Source organism: Acipenser ruthenus, chromosome 4 (genome assembly GCF_902713425.1).
Source record: "Acipenser ruthenus chromosome 4, fAciRut3.2 maternal haplotype, whole genome shotgun sequence".
NCBI classification, from domain to species: Eukaryota; Metazoa; Chordata; class Actinopteri; order Acipenseriformes; family Acipenseridae; genus Acipenser; species Acipenser ruthenus.
The window spans coordinates 10853507-10879762 of record NC_081192.1 but is presented as its reverse complement, the minus strand read 5'-3'; the positions used below and the strand labels follow the sequence as shown (position 1 = coordinate 10879762).

At 37.4% G+C, this 26256-nt stretch overlaps 1 protein-coding gene across 4 annotated transcripts in view; it reads left to right on the top strand.

The window, feature by feature from the left end:
• Positions 1-17354: 17354 nt before the first annotated feature.
• Positions 17355-26256, top strand: part of phf14 (PHD finger protein 14) — a 141893-nt gene continuing 132991 nt past the window's right edge. For all 4 annotated transcript variants that reach the window (XM_034920598.2, XM_033998851.3, XM_059021997.1 and 1 more), the window contains exons 1-3: positions 17355-17472; positions 19928-20038; positions 24919-25598. In XM_034920598.2, coding sequence (XP_034776489.1) covers position 17472; positions 19928-20038; positions 24919-25598 — 792 coding nt within the window. In that variant the 5' untranslated portion in view covers positions 17355-17471. The remainder of the gene's footprint in view (positions 17473-19927; positions 20039-24918; positions 25599-26256) is intronic.

The following is a 26256-nucleotide window of genomic DNA, read 5'->3' as shown; positions in this document are numbered from 1 at the left end:
AGAAAGAGTGACCCAGGTTACACACTGCTAAATTCTTCTCTCGGTTGGTCAACAAATGAGCACTGACACAAAGCGAAATGGGCGGAGATTATGCCAAAATGAAATCCGATCAGAATGAAAGCTCGGCCAATCAACATGCAGTGATTATACTGACGTTAATGGTGGCCAATAGCAGCTAACAGATCACAGAAGCAGTGCGAGGAAACAGAATGCAAGCAGCATGAACTGTGCTGAATGAAAGCGCATTTGAGAAACGTTGCACTTGTGCACTGTGTGAGTGGATGGAATGCACCTGTGTTGGATGAAAAGGAGATTAAATAAGTCCCGGTACCCAGTACTGGCATCAAAATAAGTCCCAGTACAGAGTACCAGTGAGTACCAGCAGAATTTCACCCCTGGTTTTATTCAATACTTCCTATTTACAAAATGTATAAAGTAACACTCCTTGTTGCATCCAGCATCCAAAAGCTATAAAGTGACAAGTTATAAGATATTCTGTAAAACATGTTACAGACTTTAGTTTTTAGTGTTAATTTCATCTGTCAATTTATTGTAATTTTGAATACATAGAACAGTTTGTTACTAATATCACTATCTTTTGTGTCTACATTTCCACTGGCCATATTTACTTTAAAAGCATGTCACCTTTACAGAAAACAAAGGTCTATTCTCTTTGATCTTTGATCTTTGCTCTAGGCTAGATAGCCAAAAATGCCACAAACATTACAGAGGGCTGGAGCTACACACATTAGTTTGTAGTTGGGCTTCAGCGGTAGTGGCAGCTCTGGGCCCCCTGAGATGGTGTTCTTTTTTTGAGTGACACATTGCGAGGGAGGGCTTATTGAATACTTGTAAATGTGCTTAAAAGTGGAGTGATCTGGTACATTCTAGGAACCAGTTACAATAAGTGTGGGTTGTGGGCAGTGTACAGATGAATTTAAGATTTGACCCAGTCCTGCCTCTTAACCTGTTATCAACTCAGTCATGTAACACTGATCATAAAAATAATACCCTTCAAAAAAAGAAACGCATAGCAAAACAATATTTTGTCACATTGTCAGGATCGAAAATGCATGACATGCGCCAAAACGACAAAACGTGAATATTCCCAAAATTAACACCATTTGCTTAAGACTTGCAATATTCACGTGCATTCACTGCACGTGCAACATGCCGAGGTGTGTCTATAAAAGTGGACGGTTCTCAGCTTGCATGTCTTATTGGTTTTGCTGTAGACATATTTGAAGTTATGCCTAGACTTACCATGGCTCAAGGAATAATGCTATTGTATATTTGGAAGCCGACAAATCTCAGTCCCCCGTAGCATGGCGTCTGAATGTTTCCCAGAGCACTATAGGACGACTTTGGCACCAATACCAATAACGTGGAACAACACTTGACCACCCAAGATCCGGTAGACCACATGTGACGACAGCAGCCCAGGACAGATTTATATGTCTACATCATTTACGTGACAATTTACATTCACCACTGCTACCTCTACAACATCTGCAGTAAAAGGAATGCATAGAATTTCTGACCAGACTGTCAGAAACTGCCTATGGGAGGCAGGTATCCGAGCAATAAGGTCAGTTAGAGGAGTGATTCTTACACCGCAACATCGTCGACAACGACTTCAGTGGTGTCATAATCACAGAGTATGGTCCATACAAAGATGGAGAAGCATGGTGTTCAGTGAATCCAGATTTCTGCTTCAACGTGCAGATGGAAGAGCCCGGGTATACAGGTGACGTCATGAACATTTTGCAGCCAACTGTGTGTGACAGGTTGACAGATTTGGTGGTGGGAGTGTCGCGGTGTGGGTGGCAATCTCAGACAGTGGCAGAACCAACCTTGTTCATGTTCAAGGCAACCTGACAGCTCAGCACTATTGTCACGAGATCATACAGCCTCATGTGATTCCATTCAGGAACCATCGTAACATCACGTTCCAGCATGACAATGCACGACCGCACAGAGCCCGGCCACCACAGCTTTCCTCACTCAGAACAATGTTCAAGTGATTCCCTGGCCGTCTCGATCACCAGATCTGAACCCAATTGAGCATTTGTGGGAAGAGCTTGATCAACGTGTGCAACGACATCACCTCGAGCCACAAGTTAAAAGGACTTTTCCAGGCACTAGAGCAAGAGTGGGTTGCCATTCCCCGGCATGTTATCACATTATCATTAATCTCACAAAAAACTGTTTTCCTATTTGTGGATTCCATGTGTTGGTCCCTCTATAGTTTTATATTTATTTACAATCCAACATTTGTTTGAACCAACTGCTAAATCACACTGGAGTCATTTTATTATTATTTGTTTATTTAGCAGATGCCTTTATCCAAGGCGACTTACAGAGACTAGGGTGTGTGAACTATGCATCAGCTGCAGAGTCACTTACAACAACGTCTCACCCGAAAGACGGAGCACAAGGAGGTTAAGTGACTTGCTCAGGGTCACACAATGAGTCAGTGGTTGAGGTTGGATTTGAACCAGGGACCTCCTGGTTACAAGCCCCTTTCTTTAACCACTGGACCACACAGCCTCTTGTATTAATCATTTTACTGCATTTTATTAATCACCTTACTGCATTTAGAATGATCAGTTTACGGTTTCCTTTACTCATAAACTGATGTTTTTCATTGCCATTTAAAAAAATATAATAATAATAATAATAATAATAATAATAATAATAATAATAATAATAATAATAATAATAATAATTTGAAATTCTCTTTTATTAATAACTTGAAATTGTGTAAATAAAACAAAACATTCACTGAGTAACAGTTATATCCTCCATAATTGTAAATAATATTGTTTAAAATAAATGTGGTTATTGAACTAAAACAAAGCTACAATGTTAACGGTCTGCAGTAGAGCCCTGCAGCAGGACTGCTGGAATTAACTAAATCTCTCATCTGTGGACCAAGAGTAGGCTAATCAGGAAATTCCTTTCTTTTGTTTGAGCTTCTCTTTTGTATAAGTATTTAGCTCCAGCGCTCTGAATCTGGGATAAGTCAGGTCAGAGAATCACAGGTCTCATTGTCGTTCTGTGACGTCACATACTCAGATTATCATTGTTGTATCAGCTTGCTGTCAATGTAAAACCTGAGGACGTACAAGATTGAATTAAAAAAAATTGTACAGAGCTCATAAGAAGAAACATAGCAAGTCAGACATTTGGAATACATTTGTTTAAAAATGAGTAAATATTGGTCAATCAATTGGTAGCCATTTTGCTGATTGAGTTGGCTATGTTCACTGGTTGTCTAAGAATTGTTTCTTTGTTTTGTGGAGTTTTGAGTAAACAATGTACTCCTCCTTATATAACAGTGATGATGTATATTATTACAGTAGCAATGGAAGTTTAAGTATTTTTGTTATGTGGTTTAATCAAGGTTTGTTGGTCTGTTTCAAAGAAACATAATGTGACGAAATTGACATTCACAAGCTATTTTGTGTTGTGATGTTTTTATACTGTTTGCTGTCTAAAATGAAACATTTATAATACCGAAAGTTCACGGTAAACCACAGCGATGAAAATATAGTATTTTTCACATATAACAATGGGGAGGGAGGGGGGGGGGGGGATATTTGTCACGACACCATTGAGGAAAACAGTCAGCAACCAAAAAAAATGCAATTTTCTTTTCCATTTTTAAAGAGCAATTTGAATAATGAACGAAATGTCACAAAAATATAACATATTTTACAACTTAAGTGAGCGATCTGAGCCGTTTAGTTTGAGTGTGGTAACTTTTTTTTAGGTATGTTTTTTTTCAGATTCCAATTTAAAAATAAATAATATTATTAATAAAGAAACAGTCTGAAATATTCCCGCACAGGGCTCTGATCTGCAGTCGGTAGCTATCTACTTTGCAACAGTACTGGTTATAGTATCGTACTTAGCTTGATTCGTGGGTTTGCAGTGATCCTGAATTTCTAAAAGAGTACTCTATCGAAACTGATGGGTTTAATTTGTTGTTGTATTGTTGTTGTCTGTAGCAGACAAACTACTAGGAAGTGTATTTTAAGAAGTAAAATCAAATCAAAAATGTATTTCTAGAGTGCCTTTCATGGCAAGCCATCTCAAGGCACTTAACAAAGAAGAAAAACATTTAAGTACAATAAAACAAAAGAATAAAACAAAAAAATATAACAGAACAAAAGATCAGGTTGAAAGTGTGAAAGACGTATTATAAAAGTGAGTCTTTAATCTCCTGAACTGAATGCTCTACCACTGTCTTTTGCTTTAATATCCTTGGGACAGTCAGCAACTCTGCATCTTGGGATCGAAGAGGCTGCCCAGGAACATAGGGGCCAAACCATTTAGGGCTTTATAGGTAATGAGAAGGATTTTGTACAAGCTGCAATCGTGATAGAACATAGTTTGGAATTTGGATAAGAGGGCGTTACAGTAATCAATCCTAGAAGATATAAAGGCATGCACCAATCTCTCAGCATCTTGCTGTGAAAGAAAACACCTCACCTTTGCAATATTTCTATGGTTATTTTCCGAATATGTGGCTCGAAAGAGAGGTCAGGGTCAACAGTTACACCTCCTCATTTAATTTTTGGGAAACTATCCTCTGTTTTATCTAAATTTAACATTAGAAAGTTGTCTGACATCCATAGCTTAATGTCAGCAAGACTGATTCTCAGAATATTTATAGATGAGGAGCCACCCGGTTTTAGAGACAGGTACAATTGGGTGTCATCAGCATAACAATAAAAGTTGACCTTATGTCTACAGACAATATCGCCCAGAGGGTTGCATTTATCTTCACATAATGGTGCAAAAGTACTATGATACAAAACTACAAGATTTCTTAGCTGGAAAAAGCCACTTGTTCTGCAATCAAATGTCACCATTTTGTGAAATCAAGAGAATTGTTTGGGAGTATTATATTAACCCGTCTTTGAGTGATGGCATTCGCTTGACCTACTACTGTTAGTTGTGTGAGAAATGCTAGTCAAACACAAACTCCAGGCACCTTCACTTGGCAATTCACAGGCGTGTCTTTGTTCAAGCCATATTTGCATTCCAGAGTCCATGGAGCAGCAATCCACACCCACAGCCAGCTACGTGGCAGAGATTTCTGTGTACGTATTGTGGGGTGTGTGTATCTCGTGAGTAGCAACAAGCACGTAGATCCAGGCTATGCAGGATTTATGTGCTTTTTTCAGAATATACCCCTAAGACTTTAGATAGAAACGGGAGATTTGAAATAGGCCTAAAATTGTTTAGGGTTTGGGGATCAAGGGTAAAGCAGTGGTCATACTGCAGCAGCCTTTGAAAGAATTAGGCACAGTGCCAGATGAAAGCGAGCTATTAATAATATTTAAGGCAGTATTAGAAAAAAAATGTTTAAAAAGAAAGCATGGGTTATCTTTATTGGTTTCTAGAAGATTTGAGTTGAATACGGGGCAGCCTTATATTTCAAGATATTATCTTTACAAGCAAGTAGGAAGGCCTGCAGTTTGGTATCTTTCCATCTGCGTTCTAGTTTTCTACATGTACGTTTAAGTCCACGTGTAGTTTCGTTGAACCATGGGGAGAATCTTGTAACAACTTTCTTATTTTTGATAGGTGCTAAAGCTTTAGTGTTAAAGATAGTGCTCAGGGTGGTGTTGTAATAATCCACCAGCATGCCAACTGATTCTGCCTGGATGGGAGCTTGAGTAGGCAATGCGTCCAAAAATAAATTAGTGGTTTGTGAGTTATAAGGGCAAGTTTTAATATAGTGCACTTTGTGTTTAGTAGAGCTAGGTAATGATATTTCAAAGGAGGATGGCAGAATGGTCTATGAAAGCATGTTTAGCACGCAGGTGTTACAGCAGACTTGACTACACTCATTCAATCCTGGCATGCATTCGAGTGTATTAAAATGGTGCCACAGGAAATGAATTATGGTATGCCAAGAGGGTCAAGACAGAGGAGTGTGATTAAAGTGTGTTAAAAAAAATGTATCTCCAAAAAAATGAACACGTTAATCGCATTAGTTAACAATTTATTATTATTTTTTTTTTTATAAAACATTTAATCATTGGCAATGGATTTTTTAACAAATTTTTTCCCAATTTTTAAATCACCAATTGTATGTATTGATCTCGGTCCACTGCTGCAACCCCCGCACCGACTTCGCGAAGTGGCAGCAGATCATTTTCCACTATAGCCCTCCTCTCCAGTCCATATATATATATTGTGAGGATAGGGCGGAGGCCCTTTAAGAAATGGCTGTCTGGTTGAAAACCACATTCCCCAGAAGCCCTGGGGGTTAATGAATTGGGAGGAGTCTGCTGATATATAAGGAAGCCAGCAGATCACTTAGGGGGCTGTGGGGTATACCCTGACGGAGTTCTACAGGATTCTAGTTGTTGGAAGGTACTGTTTTTGTGTGTGGAAGTTTTTCTTGCAAAGTCGTTTGGATTACAAAGTAGGTTGGCTGGTATTAGACACCAGTTTACTTTATTGCTGTTTTGGTGCCCAGCTGTATTATTGTTTAACTTTGGGACTTTTGGGTTAGAAGTAGCGGAGCAGAGAGTAAACCTCTGCACGTTAAAAGGGCACAGAGCTCGTCTCGGCTCCGGGCGGGGCCAGTGCCGGTGACATAGTTTAGAGACGGGACCATTTTTTATTTCTTTAATAGAATAATAAAAATAAAAAATGTACTGTTTGGAGTTTAGCAAATTATACTCTCTGCAAAGTGAACAGAGATCATAACATTTAATTGGGATTGGGTACTGTGTGATTCTGGACAAAATAATTCACAGACATCGGGACAAAGTGTTCTGGACATTTGGTTTTATTATTTAATAACACTTCAGTGTATCCGCTGTTCCAGGATAGACGGAGCTTTCATTCTGTTTCAATGCGTTGCAGTGTGTTTCCTGGAAAATACGGTTCACCACGATAGCAGGAGCTGTCGTTCTGTTTCAACGCGTTGCAGTGTGTTTCCTGGAGGTACTGTTCACCAAGATAGCAGGGGCTATCATATGGTTTCTACGCACTCCAGTTCACTACTTGGATTACAGTTTTCCACAATAGCAGGAACTGTCGTATGGTTCAACGTGCTCCAGCAGAGAGAGCCTGTTCTGGTCTACTTACCCGTGTGGTCGACGTGCTCCAGCCGGGATAGCCAGTTCCAGCTCACCGTGCTACAGCAGAGGGAGCCAGCACCGGAACACACCAACCTGTGCTTGGCACTTCAGCCGGTTGTACACTGAAGAACTCAGGGTCTGCAGCCAAGAGACCTTTTAGACTGTACCCACTTGAATAAGTGAACTCCTGGGGTAGGTTTAGATAGGGACTATAAGTGAGATAGTTAGTAGCCCGTACAGGGCATGATACTTTGGGTGGGGGTGATATACGTTTGCTTATGGTTTAAATTAAAGTAATTCACCTGTGTACACTTTGAGTCTGTCCAGTTATTGAACGAAAAATTACGCCCGCGGCTGGGTGTTTGTAACAAAATATATATATATATATATATATATATATATATATATATATATATATATATATATATATATATGGCACAGACACAGTAGTTGGGCAGTTTAAAAAAATGAGAAAAAACCACAAAGAAAGTGATTTCTAGAATTTCTAATTGTTCTATTGAAAGATATAAAGCAAAGTAGAGGTGCAGCTATATAATAAAACAACACATTATTTCTTGGCATCTTTCTGGAAATATTTTTTCCTATACTTCAACACATTTTTTCAGAAATTCCTTGATAGACTTTGCAGAATTCTTAGGGTCATCATCATGCTGGAATAGAACCTTCACATAGCTGCATCCCGTTTGTACTACCCAACTCCTCCCTGCAATCAGCCTGGCGACCTGGTTTGTCCAATCGCTGCCTGCCCTGTAACCGATCGCAAGGGATTCATTTCTTGTACGTGCAGCTACGTACTTCCGTCAAGATGGCCGACCTCCGGTTTCTGCCTACCGTCGACCAGTCTGCAGGGAACCACTCACCTTACAGAGCGCCCTTTCTGGTTGGGAGGGAGATTTACAACTTAGACTCTATCTGTCTCTGTCACAAGGCCAGAACCAAAAAATGAAATTGCTAATAAGAACAGGTAATTTCTTAGTGGTTGGTATGACAGAGTGGATTTGCTGACTGAAGGTATCAAGTAACCATCTTTATAGCATTGCCTTGTTTACTCTTCAGTAACTCTGTGCTCGCATGGTCAAAGTATGGCTTTATTGATTTAAAAAGTCTGGATCAGGCTATAAAGCGTCACATCAAGTACTTTAAGGGCTGTATAGAGCCTAACTGTATGGGGCACAACATCTTTAATTTCAGGAAGTGTCCATTAATTTCAGGGTTATCTTTTTTACTGCCTGTATCTATATATTCTTCCTAAAGTCATAGTATTTGTGAATTACATCTAAGAACTGCATTTTCTCCTCAGTGTGTAATATATTCAACCTTAATCCTTTACTAATTGTTGATATATCCCTCCGACTCTGACACTGAACAGTGTCTTTGAAGCTTCAAATTTATTTTTTCAGTTATATTTTGAGTTAATTTTATTCCCAGGAGACTTCCTTCTGAAGTTTGTTACAAAGGATATAACCTGTCCTCATATAAAGGCTTTAAATGCTTCCAAATAAAAAATGTGGTGAGAGCTGGGGGGGGGGGGGGGGGGAATTACACTACAGGAAAAAATAAATTACAGTGTTGTGTTTTGTGTTTCCACCTCTAAGTTCCCAATATCCCAAGAATTCGGTAGACAAAATGTAATGATTTAAAAACCTGTCAATGAATGAATATCTAAATGGGGTCTGTTTTAAGAATCTAAACAGTAGATTCTATAAACATCCTTCCACTGCAGGGATGGGAATAAGACGCCCATTGCATTGCAGTTTGATCCATTCCTGGTTTTACTGTGAGTTTAATAACACACCCCTGAGCTTGTTACCTATACACACTGTGGCTACCCAAGCTTGTAGTAAAACCTGGAATGGGCGAAACTGGTATGCAGTAGGAGTCTTATTTACATCCCTGCACTATGTTTTGTATTAAGAGGTGTGAAGAAGAGGCCTATAAAGCACCTTGGAAAAACAGCAGCAGGACTAATATAGAGTTAATGAGCTGCAGTATTTCGATTCAGTCCTGTTTTCTATCATTACATTAACCAGTTTCAGAAGTTTTCTATCATCCAGTATAAAGTTAAAATCTCCTCGGAAAACCCCTCTTGGCTATATAAAAAGCACACCAATTTACACATCTCGAAAGGTATTATTTGGTTTGTTGTTTTCAAGACACTGGTACAGGTATCCCCCAATTTCCAACCAGTATATATTTTGCTAATTTAATTATTTTAGATACTATTTTAGTAATATTTCCAGAAGTTGTTTCCTTTTTAAAATCCATTTTGCAGTCTTTCTAGATACTGTACAGTACTTTTTATGTTTTAGGTGTCACTTGTGGCCTGTTATGTCTTTTGCATATCAGTAATTTGGAAATCGTTTCTTGAAGGATTTTACTATTTGAATTCACATTAATAAGCTTTTTTTGTTAGTTTGCAGGTATTCTCATTTTTTTTGTTTGTAGTTGTTTTCTTTTTTTTTTGTAGTTGTTCTCTTAGATATCTTTTTTTAATTAAAAATAAATAAATACTTATATATTCAGTAATTCAATATGTAAAATGGGTTTGATAGAAATGTGTGATCTCAAATTTTAAGCTCTTAAGATTAATCAAGGACAGTGTCTTACTAGCAGTACTACTTGTTTAAATATGGGGTACAACACCACAAATATTAGGGGTGAAAAAAGCTTTTTCCTTTAAACTCAGAAAAAGCAACGCTATTTTAAAATAGAGTACTATAAGATGATATAGGAGTAACAAATTATATTGCACAACAAAAATGTTTCTTTCTTAATCTTCCAACACTGCCATTGTGTAACCTTTGATGTTTCAATCTGGCTACAAGGAACATCCTGTGCAAAGGTTCCAAAAAGTGGTTAGCTTATTTCTGACACCTTCCATTTCCCTTTAAAACATGTAACTATTTATAAAACTTCCTCCCTCTATCCTTGAAGCCTGACAGTGCTTTCATTTAACTGATGGATGTCTGCTGTCATCTGGAAGCTATGTGGTGCTTCTTTAAGTTTATGGACATTGTTTTCTTCCTGACAATATGAAATCTGTGGAATCACTTTAATTTACAATAAATAAAAAATAATAATACAACAGTATTTTGTATACTGGACTATAAGGAAAGTTAAGATTTATTTCTCACTGAATTTAGTTTCAATCCCTTGCATAATCCTGCTACCCTTTTTAATTAGCAGTTTATTATTGTAGTATTTATATATCTAAGATGAACTGGTGTACAATATCTTAATTTGTGTGTGTGTGTGTGTGTGTGTATGTGTGTGTGTGTGTGTGGTATAATGACAACCACAGTCATTGTATTTGGATCTTTAAAGTAATTGTAGCTAATAAAATAATAAATCTTACCTGTTATATACTTCCATTAGCCAAATAGGTCTCTATTGTGCAGTTTTGAAAGAAACACATGTTATAGCACATATGCACTTTTTAATTTAAAATATGACATCTGCCACTACTTTAGGTTAAAGGAAGTTCTCAGTTTCTATGCCGTTTTCTAGGGTGATCTGTTTGAATTTGCACTTCCTGGGTCATTTCACCTCAGCAGCATCATCTGGGTCAAACATGTTACTGGCTGAAAGCATGTCAGTCAATATGGGGAGGAGCAACTGACTGGTTATTGACAGGAAAGAAGCCAGTGAAGGAGTGGGGAAGTGCAAGACAGTCTAACAGCATGGTGTGCAAAAAGAGATTTCTTATCCTGGAATAGTACCAAATATGTTTTAAAATGAACATACATGACAGTGCATGTTTGAGACCTATACAATGAATGGATATGCATGGCAGATAAAATGTATGGAACTATTTTGTTAGCTACATGTACTTAAATTTTAATTTAGAACACTTCAGCACAATCCCTGCCGGAACAACAGTGCACAGTATTTAACACAAGAGATTTAGAACAACAGTGCACAGTATTTAACACAAGAGATTTAGAACAACAGTGCACAGTATTTAACACAAGAGATTTAGAACAACAGTGCACAGTATTTAACACAAGAGATTTAGAACAACAGTGCACAGTATTTAACACAAGAGATTTAGAACAACAGTGCACAGTATTTAACACAAGAGATTTAGAACAACAGTGCACAGTATTTAACACAAGAGATTTAGAACAACAGTGCACAGTATTTAACACAAGAGATTTAGAACAACAGTGCACAGTATTTAACACAAGAGATTTAGAACAACAGTGCACAGTATTTAACACAAGAGATTTAGAACAACAGTGCACAGTATTTAACACAAGAGATTTAGAACAACAGTGCACAGTATTTAACACAAGAGATTTAGAACAACAGTGCACAGTATTTAACACAAGAGATTTAGAACAACAGTGCACAGTATTTAACACAAGAGATTTAGAACAACAGTGCACAGTATTTAACACAAGAGATTTAGAACAACAGTGCACAGTATTTAACACAAGAGATTTAGAACAACAGTGCACAGTATTTAACACAAGAGATTTAGAACAACAGTGCACAGTATTTAACACAAGAGATTTAGAACAACAGTGCACAGTATTTAACACAAGAGATTTAGAACAACAGTGCACAGTATTTAACACAAGAGATTTAGAACAACAGTGCACAGTATTTAACACAAGAGATTTAGAACAACAGTGCACAGTATTTAACACAAGAGATTTAGAACAACAGTGCACAGTATTTAACACAAGAGATTTAGAACAACAGTGCACAGTATTTAACACAAGAGATGCATTGCTCACCTGTTATAGGCAGAGGAGGCTGTGTGGTCCGGTAGTTAAAGAAAGGGGCCTGTAACCAGCTCAGCCACTGACTCACTCTGTGACCTTGAGTAAGTCACTTAACCTCCTTGTGCTCCGTCTTTTGTGTGAGACAGTGTTGTAAGTGACTCTGCAGCTGATGCATAGTTCACACACCCTAGTCTCAGTAAGTCGCCTTGGATAAAGGCGCCTGCGAAATAAACAAATAATAATAATTAGTGTATGCTAGCTTAGGTGCAAGTAGGGCTTATGACCTCTTACGTTTTTCCAAGGAACACTAAAACAACCCTAAAGACAACTATTTGTTTGTGTCTACTAAGGAGGTTTACAACTATACTTATGGCCTATTTATAGGTAGAGTGAAGAAAACATACAACACACAACACAATTGCCATAGGTTTTTACTACTGATTGCATAGTTTGTCTTAGCTTGACCCTAGATACTAAATCTATCTGTATATATAAAGCTACTGTAAGACATATAATGCATTGTGGCAATGTGCCCCGCCCCTGTGTGCATGTGTGTGTTAAGTGTTGTATGTTGCGTGTGTTAATGTTGGTGTATAGAGATTGGTACACGGGATATAAACGGGTCTGTGTTTCACGTGCTGGGATTCAAGTGAATAATTAATTAGTAATTGAATCCCAGCACAACAGTATATATAGATGCACGTTTGACTCACTCGGGGTTGGGTGTTCGAGAGTGGAGAACGGGTGAGAGAGAAGGAGAAATAAAAGTTAGTTTAAATATCAATTGCTATTACGTGCTGGTAGGACCAGCACGATACTTGTTTATTTAAAACTCACCGTGTTTGTTTCGTTTGTGTGTCTGTTTACTGTATAGTCCGTTTTGTTTGTCTCTTTATTTTGGCGTGAAGTGCCGTGTCCTGTGTTCTGTTTGTTAAACATTTTTATTTATTTGTTATTAAACGCTGAATGCAGCCATTGCACTCAGTTTCTCTCATCATCACCGTCTGTCTGTGTGTTTCTCTCTCTGGTCTGAGTTCCTCCCTGCAGCCAGCCTGTCACATGCATGTATTCCAGAGCACAGTTCAGAAGACATTATTTACTTAACATTTCCAACAAAGATGTTACAGTTTTCAGTACATAGATACATAAGGGCCCTACTAACCAATTTTATGGCTGAATGGATAAAGCACAAGAAGGTTAAGTGGCTTACTTAAAGGTCACATGGTGAGTATGTGTCTGAGATGTGATTTGAAAGTTAAGGGTTACATCATTCTGCTCCTAGTCTTTGTCCAAGTACAATTCCCACTTAAAGGGGCAGATGCAACTGACACCTTATCTGCTCAAATACAGATCTGTTTTGTTACTTTCATTTAATTGTGAATATGCATATTTTTAATGAACAGCTTTATAGCTTTGTAAAGCTTAGATTGGTCTTAATGGTATAGTTCCTGTGTCAGACAGTTTCAAATTGTCTACCAAATGGGGCTCTTTAGCCAGACCACAGAAATGATTATGGTGAATTTGCTCCTAGATCAGGTACTTATAATCTAGTATATTTTATTATTTTGCCAAATTTTCTGTTTTTTTATCTGCTAAAGATTGCTATGAGTTCAGAAAGGTACCTTAATTGCCCCGTGGAACGACTTATTTTGTGAAACACTGAGGCTTCACTAAGAGCGGAAATTTTGTCTTTCAATTTACAACTTCAGAATTTCAATATACAACTTCAGAATTTCAATATACAACTTCAGAATTTCATTCTATCTCAACTTTATTTACTAAGCTCTCAGCTCCAACTGAGGGACTTACAGTTGATTAAGTGAACTGCTTGCAGTGGCCATGTGTATCCCACTTATTGCAGCTCGGAATTTTAACAAATGTTCATTTACATCACATGGATAGGTGCTTGAGTGGATTGTGAAGTTTCCTTGGTGACACAAAGCTGAGTTAGTCATTGCTTTACTCATAATCAGGAACATACTGTATGAGTGTCTCCAATCAGCACTCTTATCAGTCTATCTCAGATTTGATGGCCATCATTTTGAAGGAAACTCACTTAAAGCAGGGAGATGCCTTTTAAAAGTGAATCTCTGGTATAATTAAAATAAAATTGCCTTACTGTGCTTCGTGCAGACTAAAATAAAACTTTCAATTAGGTGGGTGAAAAAAACAACAATTCAGCCTGCAGGCAACTCATTTGTTGTGATGTGCTCGGTTGCAAACAAGAAATTATTGTTAATTCAAGTAAATTTGTTTTAAGGGCAACATAATGGCATCAGGAAATACAAATAAAAGATCCATTATCTTATGTAAATTAGGAATTAAAAGATTTAAAAGTTTGAATGCAGGTTGTCAGGTTCCTTTGGACAAGCTAGACTCTCAGACTGCAGCCTTCTGCTATGTAAACATTTTTCATGCATACGCATCTGCCGACTGATACGTCTTTGATGAAATAAAAATAAAAATAATTGTTGATAATTATTAGTAACATTAAAAGAAAATAGATTGCACCTAAATTGATTCCTGTTTGGCATCAGATCCAGTTTCAAATAATAAAATAAATGAATGATGTGGATAAGACTGCTATTCCATTGATTAAATTAGTCATACAGAACAGCGTTCTCCATTAACCTTCCAAAATATGGCAAGCCCTTTTACCATGTAATCCTCAATTTCTAAAATCAGTATTCTGTTACTGATATCTGGAACTGGAACTGGAGGACCCCTTCTGCTGATCCAGCTGGTTGCCGGTGTGCCAGAGAAAGTCCAAGCCCAAGATGCCCCCAGTCACTGTGCACAGCTGCTTGGTAGTAGGTTCAAGGCAGTGGTGTAGTGGTAAATAAAAAAGTGGGTAAACGCCCGTTTGGTTGAACAGATAGACTGAACAGATACATTGTTATTGGCCCTCAGCCAACCAGAGCCCCCCCCCCCCCTACAATCATTTCCCCTCTCAGGTGCTGTTCATGTCTAAATAGTCAGACCCGACGGTGCGCTTCACGTAAGTAGTCCTTTGAGCGTCCTTTTTCAGGCTAGGATGAAGGCTACTAGCACCACCCTGCAGGTCTAGTGTGCCTAACAACAGAACATTAACAGAACATGAACAACCAATCAAAGAACACACACACAAACAGAACACGCAGTCCAGTGGCCACGCCCCCCTGCCCGCGCCACAGTTCTGACTGAGAGCTCTCAGCTGTCAGTCTCACGCGCAGCAACACAACACAGATGCTCACCGTTAAAATATACTGTCTTTAACCCAGGATTTGCATCTCACAGGAGATTAGAAATAAGTAAACTCTGTATCCCTTATATTGAAGTGGGTAAAAGCTATATTGCCCAAATTAAAAGTGGGTAAACGCCATTTACCTGCGTATACCCTTGACTACACCACTGGTTCAAGGCAGTGCTGTTGGCTCCTGGTGATTTGCTGGTAGACAGCAGGCTGTACCAGTGTTACGCTGGACCCGGTGTCCATCAAAGTGGCGCAGGGGACCCCTTCACTGCGGGTGGGGACATGGCACCATTGTTCTCCCCACGACTACAGCTGCGCTTGGTAGAGCAATGTAGGTGGGCGAGATGTCAGCTCCTTCTGGGGGAAGCAACTTGTGTTTTTAGTATTGTTCCACAAAGCAGAACACATTAAAGGCATTTGTGATGAGGTGATGTAAAAATCAACGGACATTATCAATAACTTTTCTACTTTATACAAGCTTCTAATGCGTTACAACGACTAACAGACTCGTGAGATTGCAACCGTGCGATTTATAAAATCCCTCGCCCCTGTTGTGACAGTGAGCGCTGATTGGTCTATTATCGTTTGTGTTCAAAAGCAATGTAAAAAGGCATAATGCACTGCGCACACAGCTCATAAGATTCATGAAAGCAGCAGGATTTATGATTGCACCAGTTTCCCATATGGAAAAAAATATACACAATAAATATATTTGAAAAATATATTTTTAAAACATATAATGAAATATAACAAAATATAACATATTGTAAAAATATGTAATTGTATATATTTAAATATATTTTAGACATACATTGACAATATTTTAAAATATATCCCAACATATAGTATGAAATATAAGGGAACTTATGCTTCCATATAGTTTGAAACATACTTAAATATATACAATGTCCAGAAAACAAAATATAAAGGAATATATTTCAAAGCATGCTTCCATATATTTTTACACTTTGATTTCTATTATAATACTTTCTAACATATCATAACATCTCTGCTACACATCCATTCTACTCAGAATTGATGACAGACTCAACAGAGTTAAATCAACCAAATTTTAGCCACCCAACCCATACAGCTGCAGAGCATAACACAGGTCAGGTAATTCAGCACACACAAACGACACACTATCACACTATACGGTAACACATCATACTTACCCCAGACAGGACAGGATGGTGGTACACACAAGGCAAACAATAACACAAGGGGAAACAATAACACAAGGGTTAACATTCAAAAAGGGTAACAGAACAGCCCATCTGTCCTTCAGAGCCAATAGCAAGCCCAATCGCTCTGTCCCAGCATGCCCCACTCTGACCATATGCTTATAGGTCCCCGATTGCTTATACTGTGATGTAATGTCATTTATAATGTTGTTTTGTGTCAAGACAATAATGACTTGTGTGTGATAATATCAAGTGTTAAACTTCTTCAGGAAAGGATACATACAAATTAATAATAAAACTGCAATATACGAGTGTTCATTTGCTTTCCTATATTAGTAAAATACAGTGTCTGGTAAGCAATATATTTTGATGAAACCCAAAATATATTGTAGCATTCTGCCATCTATAATATACTGTATATACATACATACATATATATATATATATATATATATATATATATATATATATATGTATATATATATATATATATATATATATATATATATATATATATACACACACACACATATACACACATAGTGTTCTTGTAGGAATGTACTGCAATATATTTTGAATGTTTTCTGAAATGTATGAGAATATATTGCACTATACAGCATATATTTAGGAAAGAGATGATATTATCATGTATTTCAAATATAGTTCTATTGCTTTGACATATACTGCAATATATTATTTTTCCGTATGGGTTGTACCATGGACATTTCATAATGGAAACTACAAATTGGTTAAGACACTAATCTGTGATGGCTGACTGACCTTGGTAACAACTCACCCCTTCATTGACACAATACTGAGTGACTTCAAGATAACGCAGATCTAATTTTATTCATCTGGCAAAAAGCGACAACCACCCTATCTCTGTCCCCTATAAAAGGCAAACCTGAGATCGACTTTGACATTATACATTTAAAAATGTAAGTCTTTATTGAGTATATTCTGATATGTTTTGTAAGTAGTGGGATCTCAGTACCTTTAATCCATGTTGCAACACGGTTGTGCTTTTTGCTCAAAACTGCTGCTTTGTTGCCATGGTTTTCGAAGTCCCGCCCATAAAGAACGTCAGCAGTTTGTGCTCAAAACGTAGAGCGCATTGCTGGTTCGGAGAGGAGTTCTTTGTGTTACAGCACATTTATTCAGTAGTTTTCCTGTTAGAAACGTGAAATTATTTTAAAGTGAGTGTTTTTTATTTATTGTTGTATTTCAATATTTAAACTAAGCCAGTAAAGCGATGCTAATGTATTTGTTTATTTTTTAGTGAACATGGATGAATGAATGTATGCACTGTAGTATTTTGTCAGAGGCCTATTTTGTTGATTCACTGATTAATCATTCGTTCTTTTTTCATATATAATCTCAAAGGTGTACCTTACTTGCTTGAAGCGGGTTGCTTTTTGTGTATTGTATGGTTTCTTGTTTAGCATTGTTACTTCTTTCTTGTAGTATAGAAACCAAGATCATACTGAACTAGACTAGGTGGAAGAAGCTAGGATACATTGTATCCGATAGATAGCTAAATGCATGGAATACTTAAATTATAAGCAACATTTTCTGTATATACAATATTGTATCCCAATTGTATTCTTTATTTAATTCGAATTTACATGCCTACATAGAATAATTAATATACCTACATCTTTGTACTTTCCCGATTTAAGGATGCACAGCCCAGTTATGGGGACGGCAATAATAATAATAATAATAATAAAAAGCTAATTTGTAATCTTTAGTAATATAAAACCCTATGCTTCATTATCGGATTTAAACATGTCGGTTTTTGTAGTTGGAGCCCGTTACACAATAAATATTTTTAATCATTTTAGCATGAACCAATTCGGTTGAGTCACAGGGAGATTACATTTCTTCTTAGAAAATGCATTTGAAGAAAGTACAGTATCTGCATTTTTTTTTCAAATCCACCATTTTAGCTGTGTGTGTGTGTGAATATATATGTATATATATATATATATATATATATATATATATATATATATATATATATATATATGTGTGTATGTATATGTGTGTGTACTTTTATTAATAATTGTTTTTAATAGAATGACTGAAACTGAATCATCATCAATTATACATAAAGTCATTGCTATGATATGGGCAACTTAATACACACATAATTGATACTCTATTGGCTGAGCTATTGAACGATATATTAGACCACTTGACTTGACATAATTTTAATTAACCTCAGATGCTATTTTGGTTCAAAAGGTTGGTCAGCTTTCACAGACCTACAACCCGATTGTTTGAGGTATCAAATTCTTGAGAACACTTCTGTAAAAGTGTTTTTTTTTTTTTTTAAAGCAAGTTTAACTAACTTATAAGCACACTCTATCATTTAGATTTTATAAGTCTGGTCCTAAAATCAGAGGTCCTTGAAGCAGGGTGGTGACCAAACAGAATGTATTTAATAAACTGTATCCGTCAGGTACATCTGTTTACATAAGTTCTAACTTCACAAGGTATGATTAGAGTCTTGTAAAACTTGAAAACTCACTCACCCTCACCCCCAATACCCGTTTTAAGTGATGCAAGTGTAGTGTACATTATCTTTGACTTGCTGCCCACAGTAGCACTAATCTTAGACTTCCTAATGTAACTAAAAGACATTTTTATTTAAACCGTTTTGTCTGAAACAGAAGCTGCCAGTACAAAACTTTCTGTAGTTTTGTATAGTGATGAGCTTCACTTTCTGTAGTTTTGTATAGTGATGAGCTTCACTTTCTGTAGTTTTGTATAGTGATGAGCTTCACTTTCTGTAGTTTTGTATAGTGATGAGCTTCACTTTGGTATGTCCTTAATGAATCTTGACTGATGATGTGCCAGAGCTAAACCCCCATAAATTGTGAAAATAAAACTCAAAGCAATTGTGTTCATGACTTTTTTTTTTTTTTTAATGTGAAACAGTACAGTAAAGGCAGGACACAACAACAGTCAGGTTTGTACTTGTAAAAATGGCATGGTGGTGTTTTTCATTTAGATCTTTAGGAACATGTAGTTGTATTGGCCCGATTCATAAAGCTAGTTATTTTTTTATTTAGTTATTTAATTTAAGAATGTCATGAAACATATTCCATATTGTTGAACATTGGCTTTAACCACAGCCCGGAATATCAAATGCATTTTGTTCATAAAAACTGAGAACATATTCTTATGAGTTAATGCTTTGTAACTGTTAGCCTATACGCTGCCAAGCTTATACATTTTACTATGTTTGCAAAGAATGTATTATCTTTATTGTAAAAATGTAATACAACTTTATTGAAAAACAGTTTATCAGTTTATTGAAAATATCAGCTTTTATTAAAAAAAATCTAACAAAACAAATAAAGAATGAACTGTATTTTGAAATTAGGAAAGAAAATTTTACAAAATTAACAATGAAAACAACTTTATTTAATCTTAGCGTCTGCTAAGAAATATTATGCAGTTGTTTGGTTTTAATTTTAGGAGTTAAGGATGGGAGAAAATATTTTGAAAATAAATGCCTAATTTTACTTTGTAACTGATCTTTATTTCATGAAATCTAAAACAGTTCTTAAAGTATACATGTTGAACTAATATTCCGTCAGCATTATCTCACCTTAATGGATTTTGACTTCTTATTGTTCACAGTGGAACGCAGTTCAAAGAGAAGACAAGTGAAGCCCTTGGCAGCTTCTCTGCTGGAAGCTCTTGATTATGATAGTTCGGACGACAGTGATTTTGAAGTTGGTGATGCTTCAGGTAACTGCTCTAAAAGATTACTAACTGGTTTCACAAGTTGAAGATTATGCTGGCAATGTGTATCATTTTTCTGTTTCTATAGAAACATGTATTGCCCCTTTCATTTTCACTGTAGGGATTAGGGCCACCATTGGCATTCAGAACAGAACTGATTTGATGTGCTGATTCTGCAAGGTGACACAGAACTTGACCATTCCTCATTGATTGGTACCTGAAAGCAAGTGAACGTCTGTCATTGATTTATTAATGGATTTGGAAAGCCCTTTCTGCAAAATCATGGCCAATATCTTGTCTTTTTATATTTAAAGTATAGTCTAAATTATAGATTGCACACACATAATCAGGTAGGGACTCCAACTGACTCTACCAGCACAGATGTATGTGTCTATGCCAAAGAGTTTGTCTGCATCCAGGTTTTTTAGTTGAACAGCAGAAGTGGCAGCAGCATGCGCTTCTGTAAATAGATTTTTGTTCAACAGCCTGCTGTGCACAATTGTGTGTGTGTGTGTGTGTGTATATACAGTGCCTTGCAAAAGTATTCAGACCCCTGACCAATTCTATCATATTACTGAATTACAAATGGTACATTGAAATTTCGTTCTGTTTATTTTATTTTAAAACACTGAAACTCAAAATCAATTATTGTAAGGTGACATTGGTTTTATGTTGGGAAATATTTTTAAGAAAAATAAAAAACTGAAATATCTTGCTTGCATAAGTATTCAACCCCCACACATTAATATTTGGTAGAGCCACCTTTCGCTGCAATAACAGCTTAAAGTCTTTTGGGGTAAGTATGTACCAGCTTTGCACACAGTGTCGGAGTGATTTTGGCCCATTCTTCTTGGCAGATTTGATCCAGGTTGTTCGGGTTGGTTGGACGACGCTTGTGGACCGCAATTTTCAAATAGTGCCACAGATTCTCAATGGGATTGAGATCAGGACTTTGACTGGGCCACTGTAGGACATTCACCTTTTTGTTCTTGAGCCACTCCAATGTTGCTTTGGCCTTGTGCTTGGGATCATTGTCCTGCTGAAAGGTGAATTTCCTCCCAAGCTTCAGTTTTTTAGCGGACTGAAGCAGGTTCTCTTGCAGTATTTCCCTGTATTTTGCTCCATCCATTCTTCCTTCAATTTTAACAAGATGCCTAGTCCCTGCTGATGAGAAGCATCCCCACAGCATGATGCTGCCACCACCATACTTCACTGTAGGGATGGTGTGTCTTGAGGCTTGGGCAGTGTTAGGTTTGCGCCACAGATAGCGCTTTGAGTTTTGGCCAAAAAGCTCTATCTTGGTCTCATCTGACCACAAAACCTTTTCCCACATCGTAGCTGGGTGACTCTCATGCTTTCTGGCAAACTCCAGACGTGCTTTCAGATGGTACTATTTGAGTAACGGCTTCTTTCTTGCCACCCTCCCATACAGGTGTTATGCAGAGCTCTTTATATGGTTGACTGGTGCACCATTACTCCACTCCCAGCCACTGAACTCTGTAGCACCTTCAAAGTGATTGTTGGCCTCTCTGTGGCTTCTCTCAGAAGTCTCCTTCTTGTTTGAGCGCTGAGTTTTGAGGGACGGCCTTTTCTTGGCAGTGCCTGGGTGGTGTGATGCAGCTTCCACTTCCTGATTATTGATCCAACTGTGCTCACTGGGATATCCAAACACTTGGATATTATTTTGTACCCTTTCCCTAATCTTTGCATTTGTATTACTTTATCTCTAACTTCTATAGAATGCTCTTTGGTCTTCATTTTCCTTCAGATTCACAGCCTGACCAATGATCCTTCAACAATGGGGTTTTTATCCAGAAAATGTGACATCAACTTTAATGGTTCACAGGTGGAGGCCAATGGTAAGGTAATTGTGTCCTCGTTAGGGCAATTTCTTTCATCGGTGTAAACTGGGAGCTTCCACAGCACAGGGGTTGAATACTTATGCAAGCAAGATATTTCAGTTTTTTTTATTTTTCTTAAAAATATTTCCCAACATAAAACCAATGTCACCTTACAATAATTGATTTTCAGTTTCAGTGTTTTAAAATAAAATATCAAACAGAACGAAATTTCAATGTACCATTTGTGATTCAGTAATATGAGAGACTTGGTCAGGGGTCTGAATACTTTTGCAAGACACTGTGTATATATATATATATATAATATATATATATACACACACACAGACGTGCTCAAATTTGTTGGTACCCTTACAGCTCATTGAAATAATGCTTCATTCCTCCTGAAAAGTGATGAAATTAAAAGCTATTTTATCATGTATACTTGCATGCCTTTGGTATGTCATAGAATAAAGCAAAGAAGCTGTGAAAAGAGATTAATTATTGCTTATTCTACAAAGATATTCTAAAATGGCCTGGACACATTTGTTGGTACCCCTTAGAAAAGATAATAAATAATTGGATTATAGTGATATTTCAAACTAATTAGTTTCTTTAATTAGTATCACACATGTCTCCAATCTTGTAATCAGTCATTCAGCCTATTTAAATGGAGAAAAGTAGTCACTGTGCTGTTTGGTATCATTGTGTGCACCACACTGAACATGGACCAGAGAAAGCAAAGGAGAGAGTTGTCTGAGGAGATCAGAAAGAAAATAATAGACAAGCATGGTAAAGGTAAAGGCTACAAGACCATCTCATCAAGCAGCTTGATGTTCCTGTGACAACAGTTGCAAATATTATTAAGAAGTTTAAGGTCCATGGAACTGTAGCCAACCTCCCTGGGCGCGGCCGCAAGAGGAAAATCGACCCCAGATTGAACAGAAGGATAGTGCGAATGGTAGAAAAAGAACCAAGGATAACTGCCAAAGAGATACAAGCTGAACTCCAAGGTGAAGGTACGTCAGTTTCTGATCGCACCATCCGTCGCTTTTTGAGCGAAAGTGGGCTCCATGGAAGAAGACCCAGGAGGACTTCACTTTTGAAAGAAAAACATAAAAAAGCCAGACTGGAATTTGCTAAAATGCATATTGACAAGCCACAATCCTTCTGGGAGAATGTCCTTTGGACAGATGAGTCAAAACTGGAGCTTTTTGGCAAGTCACATCAGCTCTATGTTCACAGACGAAAAAATGAAGCTTTCAAAGAAAAGAACACCATACCTACAGTGAAACATGGAGGCTCGGTTATGTTTTGGGGCTGCTTTGCTGCACCTGGCACAGGGTGCCTTGAATCTGTGCAGGGCACAATGAAATCTCAAGACTATCAAGGCATTCTGGAGCGAAACGTACTGCCCAGTGTCAGAAAGCTCTGTCTCAGTCGCAGGTCATGGGTCCTCCAACAGGATAATGACCCAAAACACACAGCTAAAAGCACCCAAGAATGGATAAGAACAAAACATTAGACTATTCTGCAGTGGCCTTCTATGAGTCCTGATCTGAATCCTATCGAACATCTATGGAAAGAGCTGAAACTTGCAGTCTGGAGAAGGCACCCATCAAATCTGAGACAGCTGGAGCAGTTTGCTCAGGAAGAGTGGGCCAAACTACCTGTTAACAGGTGCAGAAGTCTCATTGAAAGCTACAGAAAACGTTTGATTGCAGTGATTGCCTCTAAAGGTTGTGCAACAAAATATTAGGTTAGCAGTCCCATCATTTTTGTCCATGCCATTTTCATTTGTTTTATTATTTACAATATTATGTTGAATAAAAAATCAAAAGCAAAGTCTGATTTCTATTAAATATGGAATAAACAATGGTGGATGCTAATTACTTTTGTCAGTTATTTATCAAGTTATTTCAGAGAAAATTGTGCATTCTTCATTTTTTGTGGAGGGGTACCAACAAATTTGAGCACGTCTGTATATATTATTTATTTGTCGTGCCCCTTCCTGTAAGGATGAAGTCTCTAGTCTTTAACCTTGGACAGTGTATTGAGAACCTTGCCCCAAACATTCATATTAACACAGTTTAAAAAAATTATTTCATAGCCAAAGTTACTGAAATGAATTGTAAAAATCATTTAAACTATTTCACAATACTCTTGGTAGACATTTTTTTTGTATGTACTAGCGATAAAATCTGTTCAGCATATAGGCAACTGATTTTAAGGAAGTTAAAGGCTGATTCAGGTTTTTTGCTTCATTTGCTATTGACAAGAAGTTTATTTGATTTATACCTACCTATTGTTTCTGATTGCCTGACTATTGTGGGAATTAATGAGGCCACTCACATTTCATTTGCAAATTGTATTAAAAAGAAAATCTTGACATCGATAATAAAGATTTTTTTTCTTCTTTTTGCTCTGTTGCATTATGAATGAGTGGCTGAACATAAGAAGTATACATGGTATAAGAACAGTTTTGAACACGAGAAAGGCATTTGGCCCTTTAATGCTTGTACAGTTCCTAGTCGCTGATTGACCTTGGAACTTTGTAACTGAAGTTGATTCAACAGCAACAGCATAACACATTCGCCCATTTCAAACACACCACTCATTGTGTGAAAAATAAATAATAGTGTTTTCTACCCTCTGACCTGGACACCAACAGTCCTCTGGTCCTGTTCTCTTTGCTGCTTATGAATAGTGACTTGCATTAACCTTGACTATTTTTAATATTTCAAAGACTTTGATTAGGTCTCCCCTAAACCTTTTTTTGTACTAGGCTAAATAGGTTCTGCTTTCTTTAACATGACTTTTATAGCCACAGGATTAGTCTAGTTGCCATTTACTGGTGACTATAACTGTACCAGTTATATATTGTAATGGAGACAAAATACAATTAAAGTATCATTTTTCATTAGTGATGCCAATTTGAGTGCGCAAGTTGCTGTTTTGGGAGGTATAGCAATAGACCATCTATTAGTCTGTATTCAAAGCTATTCTCACAAGTTATTATTTTAACTTTTTTTCCTCCTTAATTTACAGGCTCAGAAGGCAGTGGGAATGGAAGTGATGATGACGGGTCAAAGGAGAGTGCTGGAGGATCAGACAGTGACTCTGAAGCAAATGCTCTGGAAGAGGAGGAGGAGGAGGAAGGAGGATCGATTTGCGAAGAGCTGCCTAAAAGTCTGAACACTGAAGAAACCTCTGTCACAAAGGAAAAACCAGATGATGAACCATGTGGATCTGTGAGCAAAGAGGAGGCTGTCACCAAATGCAAGAAGAAAACTGAAAAAGTTCTGGAGGGTGAGGCCAGTACCAGTACCAGTGCCAGTGCCAATGCCACTACAGAAGAGTCTTCCTCGGAGCCCAAAAAGTGGAATTTGCGCAGAAACAGGCCTATGTTAGATTTCATCACAATGGAACAGCTGAATGAGATGGATGACTATGACAGTGAGGACGACAATGACTGGCGACCAACTGCTGGGAAGAAAAAAGGTAAAGCTACAGCGCAGAAAGGGGGAAGTGATGAAGAGGACGATGGGAGTGGGAGTGATGAGGATGAGGATAATGATTGCGATGAAAACGATGAAGATGACAGCAGTAGCGGGAGCGAGGATGAAAGCCAAAAAAAAGCCAAAACGAAAGCACCAAGAACAAACAGTGTGGAAGAGGAGGAGTGGACTAATGATAGCCTAAGTGTCTCTCGGGGTAAAAACAATGAGGTACGATGTCTTTTCAATATTTTGTTTTTCAAGTAATATATATATACTGTCACTCACAAAAAAATGTATTGCAAATTATAAAATATTAACAAGTCATTATAGTACAGTATAATGACACTATCTTAATCATCAATAAATACTATTGATTAACACAGCTACTATTCTGCTGCTTTTCTCAGGTTTATGAAAGATTGTTGTTGAGTGCATTAAGACTGCTGATTGTACAGCTTCAGTCATTGCTCATTATACTGCAGGTATGCTCTAAAGCAGTGGTTTTCATCTCAAGTACCAGTGTTTTCAGCAGGGACCACCAGGTGTATCAGTAACTATGTGCAATCTTAACTGGCGGTTGTAAAACGGAGACCTACCCCATTACAACCAGGTTTGTTGTGTCTGTACTCACGTGTTTGTTACCTCATTCTGCTGAATGGTTGATCGATGCAGATGATGACTGCAATGAACTCTGCATGTTTATATTTTGTTGTTTATGGAATTGGTGCACAGTTGTAATATGGGAAATAGATTGTTTTCCTGCAACAGCTGACCATGCTTTAGTACAAAACTCACGCTACATTACTGTTTTTCATTATGGTAACGGTACTCTTAAATTACCGTCCCTACTTCTTTGGCTGAAGAAATACTATCAACTCATCATCTA